Source organism: Paramormyrops kingsleyae, chromosome 25 (genome assembly GCF_048594095.1).
Source record: "Paramormyrops kingsleyae isolate MSU_618 chromosome 25, PKINGS_0.4, whole genome shotgun sequence".
Lineage (NCBI taxonomy): Eukaryota > Metazoa > Chordata > Actinopteri > Osteoglossiformes > Mormyridae > Paramormyrops > Paramormyrops kingsleyae.
The window spans coordinates 32153233-32177208 of record NC_132821.1 but is presented as its reverse complement, the minus strand read 5'-3'; the positions used below and the strand labels follow the sequence as shown (position 1 = coordinate 32177208).

The 23976-nt window shown below is 47.7% G+C and overlaps 1 protein-coding gene across 4 annotated transcripts in view; it reads left to right on the top strand.

Annotated features, from left to right (window-relative positions):
• LOC111844248 (paired box protein Pax-5-like) overlaps positions 1-23976 on the top strand; it is a 44228-nt gene that overhangs the window by 14643 nt on the left and 5609 nt on the right. For 3 of the 4 annotated variants that reach the window (XM_023812558.2, XM_023812559.2, XM_023812561.2), the window contains exons 5-9: positions 1368-1481; positions 8488-8663; positions 12024-12153; positions 17101-17202; positions 21310-21396. In XM_023812558.2, the coding sequence (XP_023668326.1) occupies positions 1368-1481; positions 8488-8663; positions 12024-12153; positions 17101-17202; positions 21310-21396 (609 nt within the window). The remainder of the gene's footprint in view (positions 1-1367; positions 1482-8487; positions 8664-12023; positions 12154-17100; positions 17203-21309; positions 21397-23976) is intronic. The other variant, XM_023812560.2, reaches the window with a different exon arrangement.

Below are 23976 nucleotides of genomic sequence, written 5' to 3'. Positions count from 1 at the left end.
ACACACAATCCATCTCTGTGCCCTCAAAGCACAGACAATAGACAACACACAGTCCATCTCTGTGCCCTCAAAGCACCGACAATAGACAACACACAGTCCATCTCTGTGCCCTCAGAGCACAGACAATAGACAACACAAAGTCCATCTCTGTGCCCTAAGAGCACAGACAATAGACAACACACAATCCATCTCTGTGCCCTCAAAGCACAGACAATAGACAACACACAATCCATCTCTGTGCCCTCAAAGCACAGACAATAGACAACACACAGTCCATCTCTGTGCCCTCAGAGCACAGACAATAGACAACACAAAGTCCATCTCTGTGCCCTAAGAGCACAGACAATAGACAACACACAGTCCATCTCTGTGCCCTCAGAGCACAGACAATAGACAACACACAATCCATCTCTGTGCCCTCAGAGCACAGACAATAGACAACACACAGTTCAGCACAAGTGTTTGCAGTATAGGTGAATCGAATAAAACTTCAAAGACACTAGCAGGGAACTGGCATCGGAGCTGCGTCCCATGAAGACAGTTTAGGAAAACACAAAGAGAGCTGGATCTACTGATGCTGCTGTGCGTATGTGTAGCATTACTGATGCATTTCCGGATGATTCTGTAGACGGCATTATGCATGCGTGATGGGGAGAGCTGGAGGGGAACGGGGCTGTAATGGACTCCCTTCCGAGCAGCATGGGTTTTCCCACAGCGATCTCCATCATCGCAAATCAGCCCTTAATCTAAATTAATTTCACACGTGCAGCTTAGTGAGTTTCGTACTTTTTGGGATTATAAAGATAGATGGCTTTCAGGGCGATATGGAAAATTGAAATTTAAAATTCTAGACAAAGCGGCGGTGTCAGGAGAATGGACGCATCGGGGGGGGCGAGGGTGGTGGGGGGGGGGTGTGGGGGGGGCGAGGATGGTGGGGGGGGGGAGGTGGGGGGTGCTACCTCGTTAACGGAGAATTCTCTTCTCAAATCAGATAATTGAGGTAATAAATCAGGGGAGGAAAGGACATCAGTTTATTCTGTTTTCCACGTCATTAGTCAGGAAGCCGGGATGAATGTGTTTTATCTGTCACCAAGTGACTTGCGGTTCCCCATTTGATCCAGTGAGTTGTGAGGAGGTTCCAGGCGCACAGAGGCGATTTGAGAAATGGGATGCGGGGGCCCAGTATCTGTATTACTGTCATGTGACTTCAAATGACCAATAAGAACACTGCTAAAGGCTTTGGCTAGCAGCTTTGACTGCTTGTTCCCCTAGAGGTCTGTCAGGAAACATGTCCGATTCTGAATTCTGCTGAAGCCCCCGACCTGGACTTTGCCAGCATGTACGAGCCCTTCTCTGTGTCCTCCCAGCGTCCACGGCGACGGTGACTCAGCTGTCCAGCGACGCGGCCGGCTCCTCCTACTCCATCAGCGGCATTTTGGGGATCAGCTCCGCCGACGCCGGCAAGCGTAAAAGGGAAGAAGGTACGCCCCCTTCTTTCTGTAGGCATCCCTTGCTGGCTGTTGTTTGTTTATGGCGCGATGACAGTGGTCTCTCCGTGACCCGGGAGTTGAGGAGCCTTCGCTTGAGTCATGCCAGCAAGCTGTTTCACATTTTGGTCCCCCGGGGGGGGGGGGGGGGGGTGGGCAGACTGCAGTATCAGTTCCTGTGTAGTCCTGCTCTTCTGAGCCCGCCGCCCTGACTCCCTGGGGCAGACTCGCCGCGATAAACAGGAAACAGACCCTCCCTTGGTGTCAGCGTATGTAAAGCGTGCATGGCGGTCAGCGATATGGAGCTCCGGGGGCAGATGATGTGGAAGAAGCCGGGGGCACCTGCGCTGCTGTGGTCCTCTGAGTCCCCCCCCAGCCCCAGCCCCACCCCCACCTCAAGCCCTTAGTGTTTTATGTACCTTAACTCCCAATAATTAAATGCATATTTTACATTGTTTGTGGTTGTGAAGAGCAGTAACATCTGTCCAAGGCTGTGAGTATATTGACAGGGTTCTGTCCTGGGCTATTAGTATAGTAGTAGGGTTCTGTCCTGGGCTATTAGTATAGTAATACGGTTCTGTCTTGGGCTATTAGTATAGTAGTAGGGTTCTATCCTGGGCTATTAGTATAGTAGTAGGGTTCTGTCCTGGGCTATTAGTATAATAGTAGGGTTCTATCCTGGGCTATTAGTATAGTAGTAGGGTTCTGTCCTGGGCTATTAGTATAGTAATACGGTTCTGTCCTGGGCTATTAGTATAATAGTAGGGCTCTGTCCTGGGCTATTAGTATAGTAGTAGGGTTCTGTCCTGGGCTATTAGTATAATAGTAGGGTTCTATCCTGGGCTATTAGTGTAGTAGTAGGGTTCTGTCCTGGGCTATTAGTATAGTAATACGGTTCTGTCCTGGGCTATTAGTATAATAGTAGGGCTCTGTCCTGGGCTATTAGTATAGTAGTAGGGTTCTGTCCTGGGCTATTAGTATAATAGTAGGGTTCTATCCTGGGCTATTAGTATAGTAGTAGGGTTCTGTCCTGGGCTATTAGTATAGTAATACGGTTCTGTCCTGGGCTATTAGTATAATAGTAGGGCTCTGTCCTGGGCTATTAGTATAGTAGTAGGGTTCTGTCCTGGCTTCTGAGTATGCTGACTGGCTTCTGTCCTGGGCTGTGACTCTACTGACAGGGTTCTGTTTTGGGCTGTGAGTATACCTACATAGTTCTCTCCTGACTTCTCAGTATACTGATAGGTTCTATCTTAGTCTGTGAGTTTACTGACAGGGTTCTGTCTTGGCCTCTGTGTATACTGAGAGGGTTCTGTCATGGGCTGTGAGCATATTGTCAGAGTTTGATAAGTATACTTATGGGGTTCTACCATGGGCTATGAGTATACTGAGAGGGTTCTTTCCTGGCTTCTGAGCATACCGACAGGGTTCTGCCTTGAGCTGTGAGTATACCAAATTGATTGGTTTGTGAGTATAATGACAGGGTCCTGTCTTGAGGTGTGAGTGTAGCGACAAGGTTCTGTCCTGGCTTCTGAGTGAACTGACAGGGTCCTGTTCTGGCTCCTGATTGCTGAGTTTTCACCCTCTCGTCCAGCCACCCCCCTCCATGTTCCACGCCATCACTAGAGACCATCAGTTTAATCAAGCACATTGTTAATCAGAAATAATTAACCGCCTGCCACTTTAATTGATGTTACACACGGCTGGTAACAGCGCAGGGAAGAAGCGCTCTGACCCTAAATGGATTTTGATCTTTAATTGACTCTGTCACGCTGGGAGGTGCTTGATCTAAATGCCTTAGATGCTCCGCGGACCAATGATACCGTACATGATTATAAAAAATGTAAATCTTTTAGTGAAGCTACTTACTGTTAGCAGGCAGCTAATATCAGCTTTGGGACTAGAAAGGAAACATCATGGAGGTTATGCTAATGAAGACCAAGCCAAGATCTGTAAACTGCAACAAGCATCCAGAGTGACAGGAGCTACTGGATCGCATGTGAGATGGAGAACACGGACCTCCACAGATCAGAGCTGCCATGAAAGAGATAAAGGTCTGATGAGGTCAGATGTTGACAGGAATCATAGGTCTCATCAGCCCTGTTAAAGTGCTTAATGGGTCACCTTCATTATACAAGCCTGTTGTATGGCAGTCAGTTCCCTTATTATCCACAAACTGTATGAGAGTATAGTAGCAGTGAGGGGGCAGTGATTGTCTCCTGCTAATTAGCCTCATCAATGTTTCCCAATCTGGTCCTCGAGAACTCACAGTCGGTCCATGTTTTTGCTTCCTCCCACCTCCCTACTGGGAGCAAAAATGTGGACTGTCTGGTAGGGAGTTTGGAGGGACCAAAAACACGGACCGACTGTGGATCCCCGAGGATCGGATGGGGAAACATTGGCCTACATAATAAGACCATTCAAAAGTGAGGCTGTGGGTTTTGGGCCTTATGGTCTTAAAATTCCCAATAAGAAAATGTTATCTTCCCACAATGATGCATAACAATCAAGATCAGAGTCAGCATGCAAATGGTAGAAACAGTACAGGCTGTGTAAACTTAACAGATAAAAATAGCTAAAAAAAAATTGAGAGATCATTGTGGAATTTTGACGTAAATGGAGCAACTTTATGCCAAAGAATTTCCCACTGGGATCGGTAAACTTTATCTTATCTTTATCTTAAAAGGCAATATTTATCCTGTTGCAGGGGCCTGGAGCCTATTTGGGCTGCGGTGCCCCCTGAACTGGGATGCCAGTCCATCACTCACACAGAGAATCATCCAGCTGCACCCTGAACTGGGATGCCAGTCCATCACTCACACAGAGAATCATCCAGCTGCACCCTGAACTGGGATGCCAGTCCATCGCTCACACAGAGAATCATCCAGCTGCCCCCTGAACTGGGATGCCAGTCCATCGCTCACACAGAGAATCATCCAGCTGCCCCCTGAACTGGGATGCCAGTCCATCGCTCACACAGAGAATCATCCAGCTGCCCCCTGAACTGGGATGCCAGTCCATCGCTCACACAGAGAATCATCCAGCTGCACCCTGAACTGGGATGCCAGTCCATCGCTCACACAGAGAATCATCCAGCTGCCCCCTGAACTGGGATGCCAGTCCATCGCTCACACAGAGAATCATCCAGCTGCACCCTGAACTGGGATGCCAGTCCATCGCTCACACAGAGAATCATCCAGCTGCACCCTGAACTGGGATGCCAGTCCATCGCTCACACAGAGAATCATCCAGCTGTCCCCTGAACTGGGATGCCAGTCCATCGCTCACACAGATAATCATCCAGCTGCACCCTGAACTGGGATGCCAGTCCATCGCTCACACAGAGAATCATCCAGCTGCACCCTGAACTGGGATGCCAGTCCATCGCTCACACAGAGAATCATCCAGCTGCACCCTGAACTGGGATGCCAGTCCATCGCTCACACAGAGAATCATCCAGCTGCACCCTGAACTGGGATGCCAGTCCATCGCTCACACAGAGAATCATCCAGCTGCACCCTGAACTGGGATGCCAGTCCATCGCTCACACAGAGAATCATCCAGCTGCACCCTGAACTGGGATGCCAGTCCATCGCTCACACAGAGAATCATCCAGCTGCACCCTGAACTGGGATGCCAGTCCATCGCTCACACAGAGAATCACCCAGCTGCACCCTGAACTGGGATGCCAGTCCATCACTCACACAGAGAATCATCCAGCTGGGGTAATTTAGAGATGCTAGTCAGGCTGACTGCACGCTTCTGACTGGGGGGGGAAACCCGAGTGACACGGACATGCAAACGCCACACATGCAAGATGGGGGGTGCAATCTGAACCCCAACCCTGGGGGTTATGAGCTAGAGGTACTGGGGCACAGTAGCCCTAAAAGTCAACTCCATACTGGGAATTTCAAATCCCTCTCGTCACCCCCCCACCCCCCAAGCCCCTGAATTGCATAAGAGAGCAGCTTAAAGGCAGTGAAAAGGGCAGCGGAAAGGAGAGGATGGTGGGGCCGGAGGTCTTGGAGGGGGGGGTCAAATGCTCAATGAGGCCCTGATCCTTGCTGAGCCCCTGGCCTTTGATCACCCGCGGAGGGGGGGGGGGAGGTCAGCGACGGCGTCGAGGCGTCGGACCGTGAGGCCTGCTCGCTATGCTAATGCTAATCTGCGTCGACTGCAAAGAGGCTCAGCGCCCCCCCCACCCCACCCCTCACCCGCCTCCTGCAGCACCGCCCCACCCACCCAAATCGCTGGACCCTGTTTGTTTTCCCGAAAGCCCCACATTTCCGCACAATGGCGTGGACAGAATGCGGCGAAGCACGGCGGGGACAATGCGCCGCCATTGTGGTGTTGTTTCGGGCTCAGACGCAGAAAAGGCAAGACATTTCAGCGCTTCCTTTCAAGGCCCTGCGTCCCGGGGGCCAGGGGTGCAACGCTCTCTGTGAAGCTCCGAGCCCCCTGAAGGCCACATGGGATTCAAAGTTGCTCTTGGATGTTCAAACCATGTTGTTTTTTGTTTCTGGAGCTTCGGGAGCGAACCATGTAATCGCTTCAGTGTGGACAAAATTCCAGAATCATCTCTGTGTTTCTCAGAGGTCCAGTGTGTGTTTTCAAAAGCATTTTTATGTGCATTTCATACAGCCTGTAAAGTTTCTACATGTTGAGCTTGATAGTAAAGCAGCATTATGAGAAAGTAACTTTCTCTCAATGTGGATTTTACACTTCTTACATTGACAATTATTTAGGAGACATTTTTATCCAACATGACGTTCATTTTTTGATAAAGCATTTGGGGGTTAAGGACCATCCTCAAGGACACACTGGTGAAATTCCTTGGTTGATTGTGGGATTTGAACTGGTGACCTTCTGATTGCAGGCATCACCAAAAACTACACATACATCACCCCCGACGTACAAGTGAGCAAGGGTCACCCAGCACCCCAGGAGCATTCGGGGTTAAGGCCCTTGCTTTGGGGTCCAGTGGTGATATCATTCCGTCGGTGACCTTGGGGACATGGGCACAGACCCCTAATGCACCAAGCCACACACCGTCCCCACAGTTGCACAGATGTGACACGTATGTGAAAATATACACTCAACTCACCACGGACCAAGCAAAACTGACGTTGAGTGCAGCCCACCAGTGTTCGGATTGTGTCAGAAGTGTTGTGGCGTCCCCTAGAGGGCAGATTGACCATGATGTCAAGAAAAAAAAGGGCACATATTTTTCATGAGCTCATGTGAGGTGGTCCTCAGTCTCCCCAGACCTCCTTCAACTGGAACACTGCAGTAGAGGAATCGAGCCCCCCCAGGGGGAGAGCCTTTGCACCAGGCCGTTGCTAGGACCCCGGGGGAGGGAGACTGGCAGGGGTTACAGAAAGCAATACACCTGGAGAAATAGCACCATCGGCGTAACATGATTGATCAATTGAATTCCATCAAGTCGGAGTGGGCAGTAGGATTAACTGGGTGGCGACGAGTTCAACCAGTTAATGTTTGCGAGCCCCCGCTGGCTCTATCTTAGGGCTGGGGGTTGTGAGATTGGTCCATCATAGGGGCATCATGTGGCTGGAGATCACATAGTCACACACATGCACTCACACACATGCACTCACACACATGCACTCACACACATGCACTCACACACATGCACTCACACACATGCATGCGCCTCCGTTAATCTCTGTTGGGGGGGTTTTATCACCGAGATCAGCGTCCTGCCCCTATTATTTACTGGCCCGTTTTCAGCCGGGATCTAGGCCTGGCTCAAACGTGCGTGTGTGTAATTTTAATGGAAAGTATTTTTAGTCCGGCGCTGGCTAACATCAGATGGATAAGGTCTAGAGCCTGGGATGCCGGAATGATCTTTTGAGAGTGGTTTGGGGCAATGAATTGCTTCTTTGTGGGGAAGTTTGTTTCAATCCTTTTCTCTCGTTGATGTGTCTGCTTGTGCCTCTTGTGGGTTTCAGTCGCTGCACATCCAAAGCGATAATGTTTTAACCCTTTAGCAGTCATTCTTATCCTCTGGGAGATTTCTGCAACCTTTAAATAAAGCGTGTGATCATCTAAATTGCAATCCACACGGCCAAGCAAGTAGGAGGATTCTTTCAGCCTGTGAACTGCTGAAGGAGGATTTATATAATCTTCAAAACAGGATTTGACTTAAAAAGGCAAGCACAAACACTTTTTAAATTCTATGTACTCTTTCAATAATACACATTTACCTTTTAACAAAAAAAAAACAACATATATATATATATATATACAACGATTTCCTAATATGACTAGGACGTTAAGTGAATTGGTCAATAAGCCAGGAGCTGCCCCTTACAGATATTTCAAGCATACTGTTAGTGAGTTTGTGTCAATCCTAATCTTTAGATATTGGTTCAATGTTACATTTCAACTTTTTATAACATTTTTAGTATATTTATAAATGTTTATACACTAAGTTACTGTATACTGTAATAAACAGAATGTAGGAAATCAGCCCTAATATACATTACTTTGGTATACATACTGTACAGCGCTCAATGCCGACTGGTCGGAGAGCTGGTCGTAAGTCCAGCGGTCGTTAAACAGGCAGATCATTAAGTGAGGAGTGTCTGTACTAGAATTAATTCCAGAATTTTCTATGGATTTTTTGTGATCATTTGACCATTTGCACTCAAATGCATTATCAGTTTAACTAAATAGCAGTAACTTCTATAGAGTCAGAATAGGACAATAAGATAAAATCTTTGTGTAATATTTTAATATATGTAGCATTCTGATGCTTAGCTTTGTTTCTAAGCCTTTGGAAAATGAATGGCATTAACACAGCATTAGCTATATAAAGACACACACATATATTAAGTCAGAAACATGTAGTAGTTCCCTTTTATCTGTCTGCTAACGATTGTGCATTAATCTAGTCTCTTTCCCTCTGACCTGCTCTCCACACACTTCCAGGTTTGTTTCCATCTTTGTCCCGCTGATCCCTACCTCTTTCCTGCCTCAGTGCTGCAGGAGTCGACACTGGCCAATGGCAACTCGCACCCGGGGCGGGACTTCCTGAGGAAGCAGATGAGAGGAGAGCTTTTTGCGCCACCACAGTTAGAGGTACTGGAGCCCCTGTTTGACAGGCAGCTTTTCCCCGACCTCATCCCCTACCCAGATCCCCGAAAACACCAGGAGGTAAGAGGAGGTTTGCTCACTTCTGTTTGCTCGCCTGCTCTGCCTTTATGCTTCCTGTTCTGCCCTGTGCTGCCTCTCCCAGACCTAAATGCACTCTGCTCAACCGTGCACATCCTTCTCTCAGGCCTGAATACACACCCGACTCTGAACTGACCACAGCCTCTTCTACCCAGAAACCTTTCCCCCGGAACCTCGCACAGTCCCGAATCTCTGTTAAACCTGACCAGATCCTCTTAGCGCCAATAATGCCCCAATTGGACCTGACTGATGCCGTCTCTTGTCTAGACAATGCGTGTGCCCCCTCAGAGCCCAAGCAGACTAGGCGCTTCCCAAAATCTGCTTCCTTTTTCAGGTCATCTGACCTCTAGGCCCCCCGAAACACTTGCATTGCGTAGAAAGTGAAATGATCATCAGTTTTTCTTGGTAGTTGCTCTAGCGTAAACACGCAATACGCATGGTCACACACCGGACTGAGATTTCGCTTCGGTAGGCAATACGTGCTTGTACCGGCAATCACAATATTCCCCCTCTTCAGTGCCCCGCCGCTGTACTGCTACTCCCTAGGGGGGTGAGCTGGGGGGGCTATTAAGCCACGCCAGGTCGTTAATTAGTCTTTTCGACTCTCCGGGAGTCCCCATGAAACAGTGGCCAGTTGTCAAGCTGTTTATTTAAATTTCCCTTTCAATGGCAGTAAATTATGCATGTGATACATCACTCCCCCTTACCAGCCGTGTTGGAGTTTCCTGGCTATAATGGAAGGTCTAATTGTTAGCTAATTAACCACTGAACGTCTGCCAGGCTGGTGACATGACTGAGGGGAGATAGACAGGTCAATGAGTGTGTGTGTGTGTGTGTGTGTCTGTCTGTCAGTGTGTGTGCCTGTGCATGTGTGTGTGTGTGTGTGAATGTGTTTGTCTATGTGTGTGTGTGTGTGTGTGTGTGTCTGTGTGTGAATGTGTGTGTGTATGCCTGTGTGTGTCTGTGCATGTGTGTGTATGTCTGTCTGTCTGTCAGTGTGTGTGTCTGTGCATGTGTGTGTGTATGTCTGTCTGTCTGTCTGTCAGTGTGTGTGTGTGTGTGTCTGTCTGTGTGTGAATGTGTTTGTCTATGTGTGTGTGTGTCTGTGTGTGAATGTGTGTGTGTATGCCTGTGTGTGTCTGTGTGTGAATGTGTTTGTCTATGTGTGTCTGTGTGTGAATGTGTGTGTGTGTCTGTGTGTGTGTGTATGTGTGTGTGTACGGTCATGGGGGCAGGGCACCCAGAGGGAAGGAGATGGCAGCTGGGCTGGGAGGGACCCCATCCTCCGCCTTTCTGCTTCACCTCCCCTCCTTTTCTCTGGGGTCAAAGGTTAAATGGGACACCCTTCAGTTGGGGGGGGGGGCATTTGCGTGAGGAGCCCACTGATGATGTGGTCTTTTGTCTAGACAATGCGTGTGCCCCCTCAGAGCCCAAGCCGACTAGGCGCTTCCCAAAATCTGCTTCCTTTTTCAGATCATCTGACCTCTTATCCCCCCCTACCCCCCCCCCCCAAAAAAAATGCTCTCTGGCAAAGTCCATAAACTCCATCAGTTGGAAATCGGTCCTTGTGACCTAGACGGGGTCCGGGTGAGTTTATGGGGTGCATGTGCGTTCACTCTGCTGATGATGTCAGCGATGGTCCCCCCCCCCCCCCCCCCACCACAGCTGTAGCGACATAGGAATATATACTGCCCTGGCTCCCAGCTTCATGAGAGACAGCATTCCTGGGGGGTGGGGGCTGGTCGGGCTTTGGGGGCGAAAATATTGTCATGTAAATCACAAAGAGTGTCTTTGTCGAGCCAAACCCATTCTGGTGCCGGACAATTAAAGACTCATCTGTTCCGAAAGTGACACTGGGGAGCGCCGCTCCAGCAAGTTACTGTTAGGGGCTGCCTCTGCTCCCAGTAACGCCCACTGTCTGCTAAAAGGGGGAATATGGACATACAAATCTGTAACAAGCTACTCGGGGAAGCAGGGAAGCCTCTGTGCTCCCCGCTCACGCCCCCTCCCTGCCGTTCCCCGTCCTCCTGCTTCCCTCCTTCTGGACCCTCCCTCTCCCCCCACCCTCCCCGCTGCCACAGCTGTGCCCCCGTGCCGTCCTGATCGAGGCTGACGCCTTATGAATCCCAGAATTGACAGCGCTTACTGGGAAAAATGAAAGCAATCCGTCTTGCTTAAGAAGCTGTCAAGGGTGTTGGCTAAACTTCGTGATGTTCAATTAGGGAGCCATTTGCATGCCGACGTGAAAATGAGGGCCGGGGGGGGGGGGGGGCAGGGGCGGTGTAGAGAGGTAAGGGGGGGGGGGGGTCACTGTCTAGCTGAGTGACGGTCAGTCTTCCTCACAAGCCATCGAGCTGGGGGATCGGTTCACACACATGGAATACGACCCCAACTGAGATTAACAGGAGAAAGAGAACCACACAGTCATACTGTCTGTACCTGTGATCAGAAGGTCGTCGGTTCAAATCCTGGGATCGGGAGAGTGATTCACTGCTGAGTCCCTAAGCAAGGCCCTTAACCCCCGATTGCTCCAGGAACTGGCAGACCCTGCTTTATCGACTCTATGTTAGCATCTGCTAATAAATGTAATGTACTGTATACACATACACACACACACATACACACAGACACACACACACACACACACGCTCATATTTGTATTCATATCTTTGTGGGCACTCTCCAATTCTTTCTATGGCAAAACCCTAATCCCAACAATAACAACCTCAACCCCTACCCAGCCCAAACCTCAACCATAAGTTTCCAAATCAAATTCAAGACTTTTGGCTACTTTAGCTTTTTGATTGCAGTCACAGATTTTTATAAAAGTGAATTTCCCCGTGTGGCGACCAAAAAGATGGTCCCCACAACGTCAAAATAACAGGTTTTTATCACAATGTGGGGACATCTGATCCAAACAACGCAATACCCCCCCCCCTCCACACACACACACACACACACAAACCCTGGACTTCCCCATGTCCCTCATTCTGTTGACACTGTATAATGAATTTCTCCTTCATTTTTGAATCAAAACCACATATGAATACATGCCAGCTCTGACATTCGCTCCGGAGCAGGAAGTCGGCTCTCTGAGGACCGATGGCCATTCAGAGAATATTAGTACAATTTTATGTGTAAATAAGAATGAACTAATAGCTTCTCTCAGCCGTACTATGGCTGCAGTGAACCCTGGGGTCTGTTGCTTCTTCTCCTGTCCTCCATGCTCTCGCTTGCTGCGGCCACCTTCTGAGGGACATGAAGGGATGGATGTGGACAGTGTTCCGCTGGCTTTCCCGGACCCTGATGCCCTCTTCCTCTTCCTCCTCCTCCTCCTTGCAGACAGCAGACTACTCCACCATGGCCACCCTGGCAGGCGGTCTGGCTGACATGAAGAGCGGCCTGGGCAGCGCTGGGCAGACGGAGCTGGGCGCCAGCGTGCCGGGAGCTCAGCCATACTCACTGGTGCCAGGTGAGTGGGGCAGTGGCATCTGGCGTCTTCACTGAGCACCACTGCTGGTGCCATGCTCTGAGGCCAGTGGTAACGCAGCTACTCTGGTTTGGTGCTCCGAGGTTACATTTGACTTCCTCATCCTGATCCACGCTCCTTCCTCATCCTGATCCACGCTCCTTCCTCGTCCTGATGCATGCTCCTTCCTCATCCTGATCCACGCTCCTTCCTCGTCCTGATGCATGCTCCTTCCTCATCCTGATCCACGCTCCTTCCTCGTCCTGATGCATGCTCCTTCCTCATCCTGATCCACGCTCCTTCCTCGTCCTGATGCATGCTCCTTCTTCATCCTGATCCACGCTCCTTCCTCATCCTGATCCACACTCCTTCTTCATCCTGATCCACGCTCCTTCCTCATCCTGATCCACTCTCCTTCCTCATCCTGATCCACACTCCTTCCTCATCCTGATCCATACTCCTTCCTCATCCTGATCTACACTCCTTCCTCATCCTGATCACACTCCTTCCTTGGAAAATGTATTATCCACTGTCTGTATGAAGGGAAACGTAATCTAACAGGTCCATCATTATCTATCTATCTATCTATCTATCTATCTATCTATCTATCTATCTATCTATCTATCTATCTGTCTATCTGTCTATCTATCTATCTATCTATCTATCTATCTATCTATCTATCTATCTATCTGTTTGTAGCTCATTAGGTTAGGACTGTGTGCCGGTAATCAGAAAGGGCAGCAGTTTGAAGCCCCTGGCTACCAGACCCATGCCACCACTGGGCCCTTAAGGCCAGATAACTGCAGGGACCCTGGACCTGACCCTGTACTGTGACCCTCAAGCTCGCTCTCACCTGTATATGAGTCTGTGAGTCTCCTGGAGAGCAAGATGGGGCAGGCGAAAAGAGAATTTCCTCTGATTAGAATAACAGACTAGGGGCTGGACAACTTAGCAATTCACAAAAAAGTGCACCTGGGGGTAAGATCATGTCAGGTCTCCTTATATTTTGTGTTATGTACTTAATATTAATGCCTCCATTTACAAGTCCAGGTTTATGACCAAAGATGGATACTTCAGTTTCAGAAAGTAAAAGTCCAGACCAAGATTTTGTTTCAACCAACTACTACAGAGGCCCTTTGACTGTGACTCTATACTCACCTGGTCGATTGAAACAAAATCTCGGTCTGGATTTTTACTTCCTGGACCTGAACTATCCACTTCTGCATTTGACTGATATAAAACAGAAATACAAAAAAAAAACAAAACAGAGAAATTGCATTAAAAATAACAAGTGAAGTAAATGAGAATTGTTTTTGTTTGCTATTGTAGCATGTCTTGAGATCTGAAGAAGTTACATGTGCATGCAGTGCTTTCTCTTGCCAATGAACTTTACATACTGTAATGCAGAGACATGCAATGTGCAACTGGTATCTTTGACATGAATAAATATCAGTTTGCTAAAGAAAAATAATCAGTGACAATGAGAAAGTGGGAACCGACTATCGTTGGGAATTCTGCAGCATACCTGTACTGACACTTTGACTCTCATGGTTAAAACAATGCTAAGGGCACTTTTCATTTTGGCTGTATTGACTAATTCATTGGTGGAATTATCTGCTTTTGAGACATGAGCTTATTGTTTTGGTTATGTTACAGGCTTTTGCAGCTTAAGCATAGTGTTGTGTTACACGCATGAATTGTTTTGAGAAATGCTCTTACAGCCATGAGAATGCTATGCATGTTTCATGAAATGTGATGACGCAGTCGAGAAAAATTAAGCCCTTGGCTCGGTCTGATGACTCAGCAGCATCCTCTAGTGGCAAAGGTGTGCCATGCAGGATTACCACAGGGAGAGCTGCTGCTGGCTGTTCAAAGTTCAATTCTGAGACACCCGTACCCGTCGTTTTTTATTCGTCTGATGCCAGCTTTAAGATGAATAATCTGGGTAACACAAAGCCTTCCAGAGTTTCTTCCACCAGACTATCAGACGACAGAACTGCGGTCAATGGACACCTGCCATCCGTATCCACCATCTGTACTCATTTTCATACAGCCATCTAATGCATTTATTTATTTGTCTCTAATTTGCCCAATATTTATGTATTTATTTATTGGTTTGTTTGTTTGTTTGTTTGTCTGTCTATGTATTCATCCATTTATTTGTTTTGTTTGTTTGCCTTTTGTTTTCTTCGTTTTGTTTGTTCGATTTGCATTTGCGATATTCGTTTTGTTGCACTGTTTGTGGCTGCTGTTTGGGACTTTGCACACAAGCATTTCACTAACTTGCACTCTACCAAGTGTCAAGTAATGTGACAAATAAAGCGATTTGATTTGGTTTAAGGTTCAGTCTGAGGAAATCTTTGCCAAGATGTGTGGCGTGCGGCAACGTGAAAAACGTGCTTGTGGGAGCCACAACCTCTGTGACCACGCCAGCTCTTTCTTCCTCCTCCCTTCATCTTCCCTGCTCCCCCACTTATTTACTCTGCTCTGCCCCCTAACTGACCCCTTTCCCAGCTCCCACTTCTGTGCACTTCCCTACACACCAAGCAGGTAGCTTCTATCTTTTTTGAAACTGCCAAATTCCCTTAAAGCATTCATATGCCCCTTATTAGCCGAATCTGACTTATATTATTGTGCTTTACTGCCACCTCCTGGTAGTGGAACAAATTGTTCGTTGTTTGTGAGAGAGGCTGGGACTAATCAGCAAGGGTAATTTGACTGGTTGATACAAAATGACTTCACTGGCTCATTGGATGATTGAGTTACTTGTTACAAGCAGCCAGTGCTGTCTCCTCTATTGGACTGTAATCTGATGATTTGCTAAATGGGGGGGGGGTGGGGGGGGCAGATATGGCAGGGGATCCAATCAGAAGAAAATGCACTGTCCCACTTTCTGGTGGGTGGAGACTTGCCGTCGGCAAACAATGAACAGCGGGGAGAGAAATTGGACAAAAATATTAAATATCATGATTATGATCATAAATAATGCCCTGAGTACCTGGGAAATTTTGCTCATTGCAGATAAACATTTTCATTTGCAACCATGACGAACATCTAGATAGATTTACAAACATGTTGTACATCTAGATACACTATTCTGCACAACTTGTATCATTTACATGGTATTATTTTAGTACTGTTTATTTAGACTATTGAATTACTTGCCAAACTATTACAATGGCATATTTAAAAACATATAGGTTAAATAGATAAAATGAGTTTGTTGTTGAGTAGACGGTAAGCTTAGTTATGGGATTAAGTAAATTGAATTAATTAATATTCTCTGCATTATATATCCCAAGGTCTTGTAGTCTTGAACCTCGTGTAATTTGCTGTATTTGGCCAAGTAAACATGGGCCGATAGTAAACATCAGAGTTGCCCCATCTCTGGCCTGAAGTGATCCCATTCCCCAGAGACCCTCTTCCTCCCTGATCCTTCCCAAGCCGTGACTCCGCCCCCTTTGGGCGTGGCTGAGCAATGTGCCCTTTCGCGACTCCGCCTCCTTTGGGCGTGGCTGAGCAGTGTGCCCTTAAGCGACTCCGCCCCCTTTGGGCGTGGCTGAGCAGTGTGCCCTTTCGTGACCCCGCCCCCTTTGGGCGTGGCTGAGCAGTGTGTCCTCTCTGGGATGCAGCCTGCTCTACCAGCACTCGGTCACTCTACGATGATAACTGTCCTTCCCTGATGCTCCCACAGCCCCTCGTACCGTGACAGGCCTGGTGCAGCTGTAATGACCGGCAGCCAGCGAGATCAGCTTGGGGGGGTATGGGCGGGGGGGGGGGGGGGGGGTATGGGCAGGGGGGTGGCTGACGGGCGGCCAAAAAAACCAGCTGGGGGGGTGTTTTGGGGGTACGGGCAGGGGGGTGACTAATGGGCGGCCAACAAAACCAGCTGGGGGGGTTGAGGATATGGAGGGGGGTAGCTGGTGGTCCCCAGGGGTTGGTGGGTGCATAGCACATACCAGATACAACGTGCAGAGGACTGAGTGAGTATGATCGGGGACAGAAAGGATTATGGAAACGGGTGGAGGAGGGGAAGCTGGGCTCTAATGAGCTATCGCAGTGCGGAGCTGCAGCCCCAGGAGTCATTTCACAGGAGTCCGGCAGATACACTCATACGTAATGCAAGTGTAAGTGCTGAGATTCCAAGCCCCTGTTTACAGTCGCGAGCCGCCCAGCTGTGTCTCTGCTCCCGGCCTGGGCTTGGCCCTTCCTGACCCTTCCTGGCCCTTCCTGACCCTTCCTGGCCCTTCCTGACCCTTCCTGGCCCTTCCTGACCCTTCCCCCAGGCTATTCCGCTTTTGGCTCGTGCCCTGAGAGCCCGGATAGCCAATCACCTCACCTGGGCTTTCAGGTGTAAATCAGCAGCTAATTCAGATGTGTCCTCAGCGTGGTGCTACAGAGCTGCTACTGACCCCTCGTTTAATCCCTTGAGATGCAATAAGTGGGAAGGAATGTATTTTATAAGTGTGATAAGGGTGTCTGCAGTTCAGTGTATAAATGCACCTTGTTAGCAGCCAATGGTGCATACAGGGGCGGGACCAGCTGAAAGTTGATTGGCCCCCCTAGCACCTTCTCCTCTGTCACTCACAGATTTAAAAACATATCATTGGCTAATGATAAAGTTGGCCCCTCTGTATGAATTAAGGTCCCTTTTATAGCCCCCACCTTAAAAAAAACTTCTAGAATCACCCCTTTTCAAAAGTTGTTTTTTCAATTAAATGGATCCCTTTTTGTTTTTCTTTTTTATCACAGGTTGAGGGGAATTCACTAAGGCTGAATGTTTACTGTTTGCTTGCTTATATGAATTTTATGCTTATATGAATTTAGCTGCCCTGTCCAGTGATGGCAACTGGCACATTTTAAAATGTCACCAACTTCAGACACCGAAACGGCAGCCCTGTGCCTTGTTTACCAGAGCCCCATGTTGATGAATGAACCATGTGTCCACAGGTCGAGACCTGGCGAGTACCACCCTGCCAGGGTATCCCCCTCATGTGCCCCCTGCTGGACAGGGCAGTTACAGCACCCCATCCCTGCCTGGAATGGTGCCAGGTTAGTGCACAGGATTCCTTGTCAAGATGGTCCTGGTAATATGTAGAAAGCATGCAATACTTGCAAGAATATCTAATTTTACAAAGTATTAATCCCCATAGCTGTTATACATGACATTGATTTAATATTTATGTATTCGAAAAAGGAAGTTCTGTGAAATTCACACAGTGCAAGATATTTTCTAAAATGTGTGATGCTGACGATCACAGTAGCCTGCCTTACGATGTGGATATTACACAGTCATAAACTGTCGCTGTTCACACAGCTTTTCAGTTCTCTGTGACATATTCATTCATACTTTCCCCCACTCACTTAAATTGACCTCACCGTGACCAATCTGTATTTTTACCTTTTGTAGAAATATATATGTGATGGTGTGGCGCTAGATTTTTCAGAGAAATAGAGACGGCATCTGATGATTAATATTTAATAGGCAGAAAAAACTAGTGCGAAACATGAATTTGATTATAAAGGCAAAACATAGTGATGTCTAAGCACTAATCAGATGTACTGAACTTAACTTTTCCGCGTTGTTCTTGTCAGTGCTGCTTAACTGTTTTTCACGATTAAATAAATGCTATTTCACGATTAAATAAATGCTATTTTTCAAGAAAAAAATAAAGTAGGCCAAACCCTCGATAAAAACACTGATAGCCACTTGACATGACTTGACATGAAAAAGAACGGAATCTCTGAAAATGCTCTTTCTTTTAATCTGGTATAAACATCCATTATTCTAGTGTTTCCCAGTCCGGTCCTCAGGGACCCGCAGGCAGTTCATGTTTTTGCTCCCTCTCAGCTTCCGGTCTGGCAGGGAGCTGGAAGGGAGCAAAAATGTGGACCGTCTCTGGGTTCCTGAGGACCGGGTTGGGAATTACTGGATTTCATCCATCCATATTCCAACTCTGTAATCAGTCCAGGGAGATCTTGAAGCCCGTCCCTGGAAGCTCAGGGCAAAGGCTTGAATCCGTGATTAGCTGAATGGGTTTTCACCATTGTTCCAGTTAATTTTCACGTAAGGTAGCGTTAATTCACACCTAAGTTCACCCTATTTTAAAGTGTTACTTATTGGTCTATAACTGTGAAAATCTGTGAATTTCCATTTCACCACATGACAAGCAGTTGATATTTATGTATTGATTCAGAAACGACTCATCATTATTTTCAAAGAGCTCACAGCTCAGTGTATTCGACATGTCAGGTGGAGATACGATATCAGAGGGAGCTGTCAAGTGCCCATTGAAGAGCCGGGATGCATTCAGCCTGCTGCACGTTTAAGAACCATATATTAATATCAAACAGGCTGCTGGAAGCCTGCCTTTTAGCCGTGAGGCAGAGATGTTTGAATATATCTCAGCCTTCCACAGCTCAGACCAGTACGTGTGCACACTGCTGATTTGATCTGTAAAAACTACAAATTGTCTTTGCCTGTTGTAAAAAACTATAACCCAACCGTCCGTCCATCCATCCATCCATCCATCCATCCATCCCTCTGTTCATGCATTCATACATCTGTCCATGCATTGATCCTTCCATCTTATCCTAAAAGAAAAACACTTATCCAGTCCCAGGTTGTTAATAAACTCAATAATGTTGATGAAAGTGTAGAGTGGAAGCTTACGCTTGAAGTGCCATACGGCGATTCCTGCCTATCAGTTATCCTCTGTTCTTTGTCTCTTGTACAGTATATCTTGTGTATGGTGTATATGTGCAGCTAGAACGTTCTATATTCTGTTTTTATAGGCAGGATTGTGTGGTTTCGTGGTGTGTGACCTTGACATGGCAGGAGGCAGATGTGCTGCCCCCCCCCCCCCCCTTCTCCGTATGGTCCGAACCGCTGCCACTCAGTGGAGCAGTGACCGGTGGCGCATGATGGCAGCTCCGGGACTTGGGATGAGATGGGTTTCCTTGCCCATCTTGCTTGTGCTCTTTGGGCCTCTTGCACAGGGCCTGGATGTACTGCCGCGGTTCAGGGCTCTGTGTGTCCAGGGCTGCACTGCTCTAAGACTGGGCTCGCATTTCAGGGGGGCGCCCATGCCGAACCTCCTGAAGTTCTCCTTACACACCTTAGCACCTGCCTTGAAGTGGTATATAGGACGACCTGCTTTTGGGGACCTACAGTCAGGTCAGCTGCGGTTCCATCCCTCCAAAGCCTGGGCCCGCACTTTGTCAGGTGGACTCGCTTGCTCATGAGAAAGCCAGTGCGGGGTGGAGGCTGTTCTCCTGAGCCATGGGCAGGGAGCATTCGTGATGGCCAGGAGCATTATCTGGGCTGTTTTTTTTGGGGGGGGGCTTTGGCTTTAGCCCCCTAAAACATTCTTTAGCCCTCTCAAATAAAATAAATGCACGCTAATTAAACCGAGTAATTTAAATAATGTGTTTTCCTTCATTTTCATAAATCAGACCCCCCCTTCATATAGGGTAAGACCCTCTTTATAAACCTCTACTGTCACTCCTGGTGGAGACTTTGCATTTTAACCCATTATCTACTTAGCAAGCGCAACAGACACACTACACACACACTACACACACACTACACACACACCACTGACCTGCTTTACCAAAGCTCTTCTGCTGCTGGAGTTCTTACATATCTTCAGGTACGTCCCTTGGCTTGTTTTCCTCCTTTGGAGATCATCTCAGCTTCTCCATATTTCCTAGCCTTTTCCTCACTATGTTTGAGCAGCGTCCTCCCCTGACTTGTCGTCTCCGTGTTTCTCTCTCTTCTTGGGTCACTGAGGCACAGCGAGCTGGTGGGCCGGGGCAGAACAGGGGGCTGGTACTTGTATCTGTCTACAGGGGGAGACAGAACAGCACCAGGGGGTAAATGAAGCGGATCTTTGTTAGAAACCAAGAGGAAGGGGAGTGTATCCTGTCTGAAAATGCAAAGCAGGAATGGGCTGGCGAGTTTTCCATAGACTGACATATGAGGATAGCTGAAGGAATGCTGTGGACAGAGAAAGCATTAGGCAGTGACCACAATGATATCCCTGTTTGGACAGGTCTGAGCATTAGGTGGTGACCACAATGATATCCCTGTTTGGGACAGGTCTGCGCATTAGGCGGTGACCACAATGATATCCCTGTTTGGACAGGTCTGAGCATTAGGCGGTGACCACAATGATATCCCTGTTTGGACAGGTCTGAGCATTAGGCGGTGACCACAATGATATCCCTGTTTGGGACAGGTCTGAGCATTAGGCGGTGACCACAATGATATCCCTGTTTGGGACAGGTCTGAGCATTAGGCGGTGACACAATGATATCCCTGTTTGGGACAGGTCTGAGCATTAGGCGGTGACCACAATGATATCCCTGTTTGGGACAGGTCTGAGCATTAGGCGGTGACCACAATGATATCCCAGTTTGGACAGGTCTGAGCATTAGGCGGTGACCACAATGATATCCCTGTTTGGGACAGGTCTGAGCATTAGGCGGTGACCACAATGATATCCCTGTTTGGACAGGTCTGAGCATTAGGCGGTGACCACAATGATATCCCTGTTTGGGACAGGTCTGAGCATTAGGCGGTGACCACAATGATATCCCTGTTTGGGACAGGTCTGAGCATTAGGCGGTGACCACAATGATATCCCTGTTTGGACAGGTCTGAGCATTAGGCGGTGACCACAATGATATCCCTGTTTGGGACAGGTCTGAGCATTAGGCGGTGACCACAATGATATCCCTGTTTGGGACAGGTCTGAGCATTAGGCGGTGACCATAATGATATCCCTGTTTGGACAGGTCTGAGCATTAGGCGGTGACCACAATGATATCCCTGTTTGGGACAGGTCTGAGCATTAGGCGGTGACCACAATGATATCCCTGTTTGGGACAGGTCTGAGCATTAGGCGGTGACCACAATGATATCCCTGTTTGGGACAGGTCTGAGCATTAGCTGGTGACCACAATGATATCCCTGTTTGGGACAGGTCTGAGCATTAGGTGGTAACCATAATGATATCCCCGTTTGAAACAGGTCTGAGCATCAGACTAGGAGCGCAAGACCACGAGAGGACATGAGGCTCTCGTAGCTGCTTAGCAATCCACATTTTGGGTGGGATTCACCGCTAACTTGTAATTTTGGTATATGATCTCTTCTAGGTGGAGACTTCTCCAACGGCCCCTACTCCCACGCTCAATACCCCACGTACAACGAGTCCTGGAGGTTCCCCAACCCTGGCCTCTTGGGTAAGTGCCATAACGGGACCGCTGCTCTCACCGAGTCTCAGGTCTGTGACGGGCATCCGGCAAATTGTCAAAATACAAGTAACCTGTTCCACAAATGCTTACATAAGTCAAATTTTACACAAGTCGGATTGACCTCCCCCCCATAACATCCATCTTATAGCCAAATATACATAAGCCAAAAAAATGCTAGTAATAATGAACACATTTTAATAAGTGGAACGTGTAAGTGTAAACTTACTCAGAAAAATTACTACATTAGCACTTCCACTTCCATGCAACTACGCAAGTTTGGATTTATTTAAGTCACTATAACGTCATTCGAGAGCTGCCTGTACAAAACCAATATAGCACATTAGAGGTGGGTGTCCCAGGTGCAGTAATATGATATGAGTACCGCGAGACCTATTTCAAAAAATCTGTTTTGCTTTCCATATATATGAATGTGAGCCGATAAATTATTAAGTTGTGTGATGCATCACCTTTGAATAAAATGTGTAAGAGTTTGGACCACAGTCACTGAGTGCTGTCATTTGCCCTCTGTCGCTGTGGCAGATTGAAAAGATGAACGGTTGTGCGTCTAGACAGCGTTTGACTTTCCGATAGCAGCTCCTCGGGGTTGGTTAATCCTCTGTTGGGGTTCTGGCAGCCATATTCAGGATGAATATCTGTAAAGCACCGCCTCACTTGTGTGAAAGGTAGTGCTTCCTGTAGAACAAGACAGACATATTCCTCGTAAGTACTGAATGCTGTCTCTACAAGGGGAGTGTTCAGTTGACGTACATCCTCACATTCAAACTTTCATGAAAAGAACCCCTTCACTACAAAAGGGTGGCTCTTTGCTAGTTTGGTAGGATTTTCACTCTCTCATTATGCCCATTGTATGTATTAAACTCACGTTTTTCTGGATTGACAACTCTGATAATCATGGATTTAAAATCAAGCTCATAGTACATTTTCAGAAAACGACGGAAGTCCAGAGTCTGGTTTTGTAAAAGACTCCTGCTTCTGCCCGATGACTCTGCAACTTCCACCTCCATCTCTCGGCACATGTCTTTTTTCTTCTCCCCTCTCCACCATGTCCGCTCCACTGGTCTCTCTTTTTATGGCTCCCCCCCCCCCCTCCCAGTTTGCTCTCCCTCCCCCCATCTCAGACATGAGGGGAACGATCCATGTGCTGACAGGAGGGGGTGGAAGGATGGCACCCAGACTTATGATCGCTCATGCGTCGCGGTGGACGCTCTCAGTCTCCCCCAGTTGTTTTTATTGATTCCCGTGCCTCCTGCCCATCTTCTACTTAGCAAACAAGCCGTCACATTTTCCGTGTTTCCTCTGTCTGTCGCGATGCCTTGTGGAGCCTTATTGTCACACCAAGCATACTCTGTAACACAGCATACAGTCGCGTGAAATCATGTTCCACAGACTGCGGTGCACGTACAGTATATACATAACACACAGCGATAGACAGGACAAATGCAAATAAAAAAAGTTAAAACACAATGTAAACATAAGCAGTGTTGGAATGTTTTGAACATGGGTGATGGTGAGAGCAATTGGGCTGAATATAAAAAGTATGATTGAGTGAATAATAAATAATGGTAAATAATGGGAATTAATAGTAGCAATAATGCAAATGGAAATTAGGTGACAGTGCAGGTGGATTGCGCAGTTAATGTTACTCACTCTAATGAAGATGTTGGTTTGTCAGGCTTCCGAGTATAAACCCCCCCGAATCGGTGCTCCTGAACGGTCCCTCCATCAGCCAGGATGACTTCGGCGACACCTGATCCTAGTTCTGTGCCTGACACCCATTCCCGCTCTCGGCGTTCCAGGACCGCTGCCCCCATGAGGGCCGCTAGCATTTCAGCCATTCGCCATAGGCCGTGTGCAGTGACGGTTACTGAGGTTACAGGCCGAAAAGGGGGATATTACACAATGAGCAGCCCAGGGAGCCTCATTCATCTGCACCTGTTACCTCCGGCCACTGGTGGTCACTGCATTGACTTTCTGCAGCAGTAATTCACAGACACAGCAGACACTGTGATGGTAACTGCAACCTTCCGGCTAATATAGTGGCAATTATATGTTTATAATTATTGTTTTTGGTTCTAAAGCAGAATGTTCACAATTATATCTCTGTGGCTTTTATTAATAGCCTCACTGACAGTTTTACATTTGGCGGTATTTCAGAAATTACTTTTTTTTTTTTAAAAAACAACCCATAAACAGGCCTTTTAGGTTATATAACTGTCTACAGCAGGGGTGGCCAATCTTATGCGCAAAGGGCCGCTGTGTGTGCGGGTTTTCACTGCAGCTCCCTAATCATATTACTAATCAGAGGACTGATTGGCTGAGGAGTCCTCACACCTGGGTTTGACCAGCTGACCTAAAGGTCACCCCAAAAGCCTGCATACACACCGGCCCTTTGCGGATATGATTGGCCACCGCTGGTCTACATCATCCTTTTATAAATATTTTATTTGCTATCTTTACTGCATGGGCGTCGCCACCATTAAATCTGCGTTCGATTTCATAATTATTCGTTTGGACCCCCCCACATTTAACATAAAACATTAGTTTTAT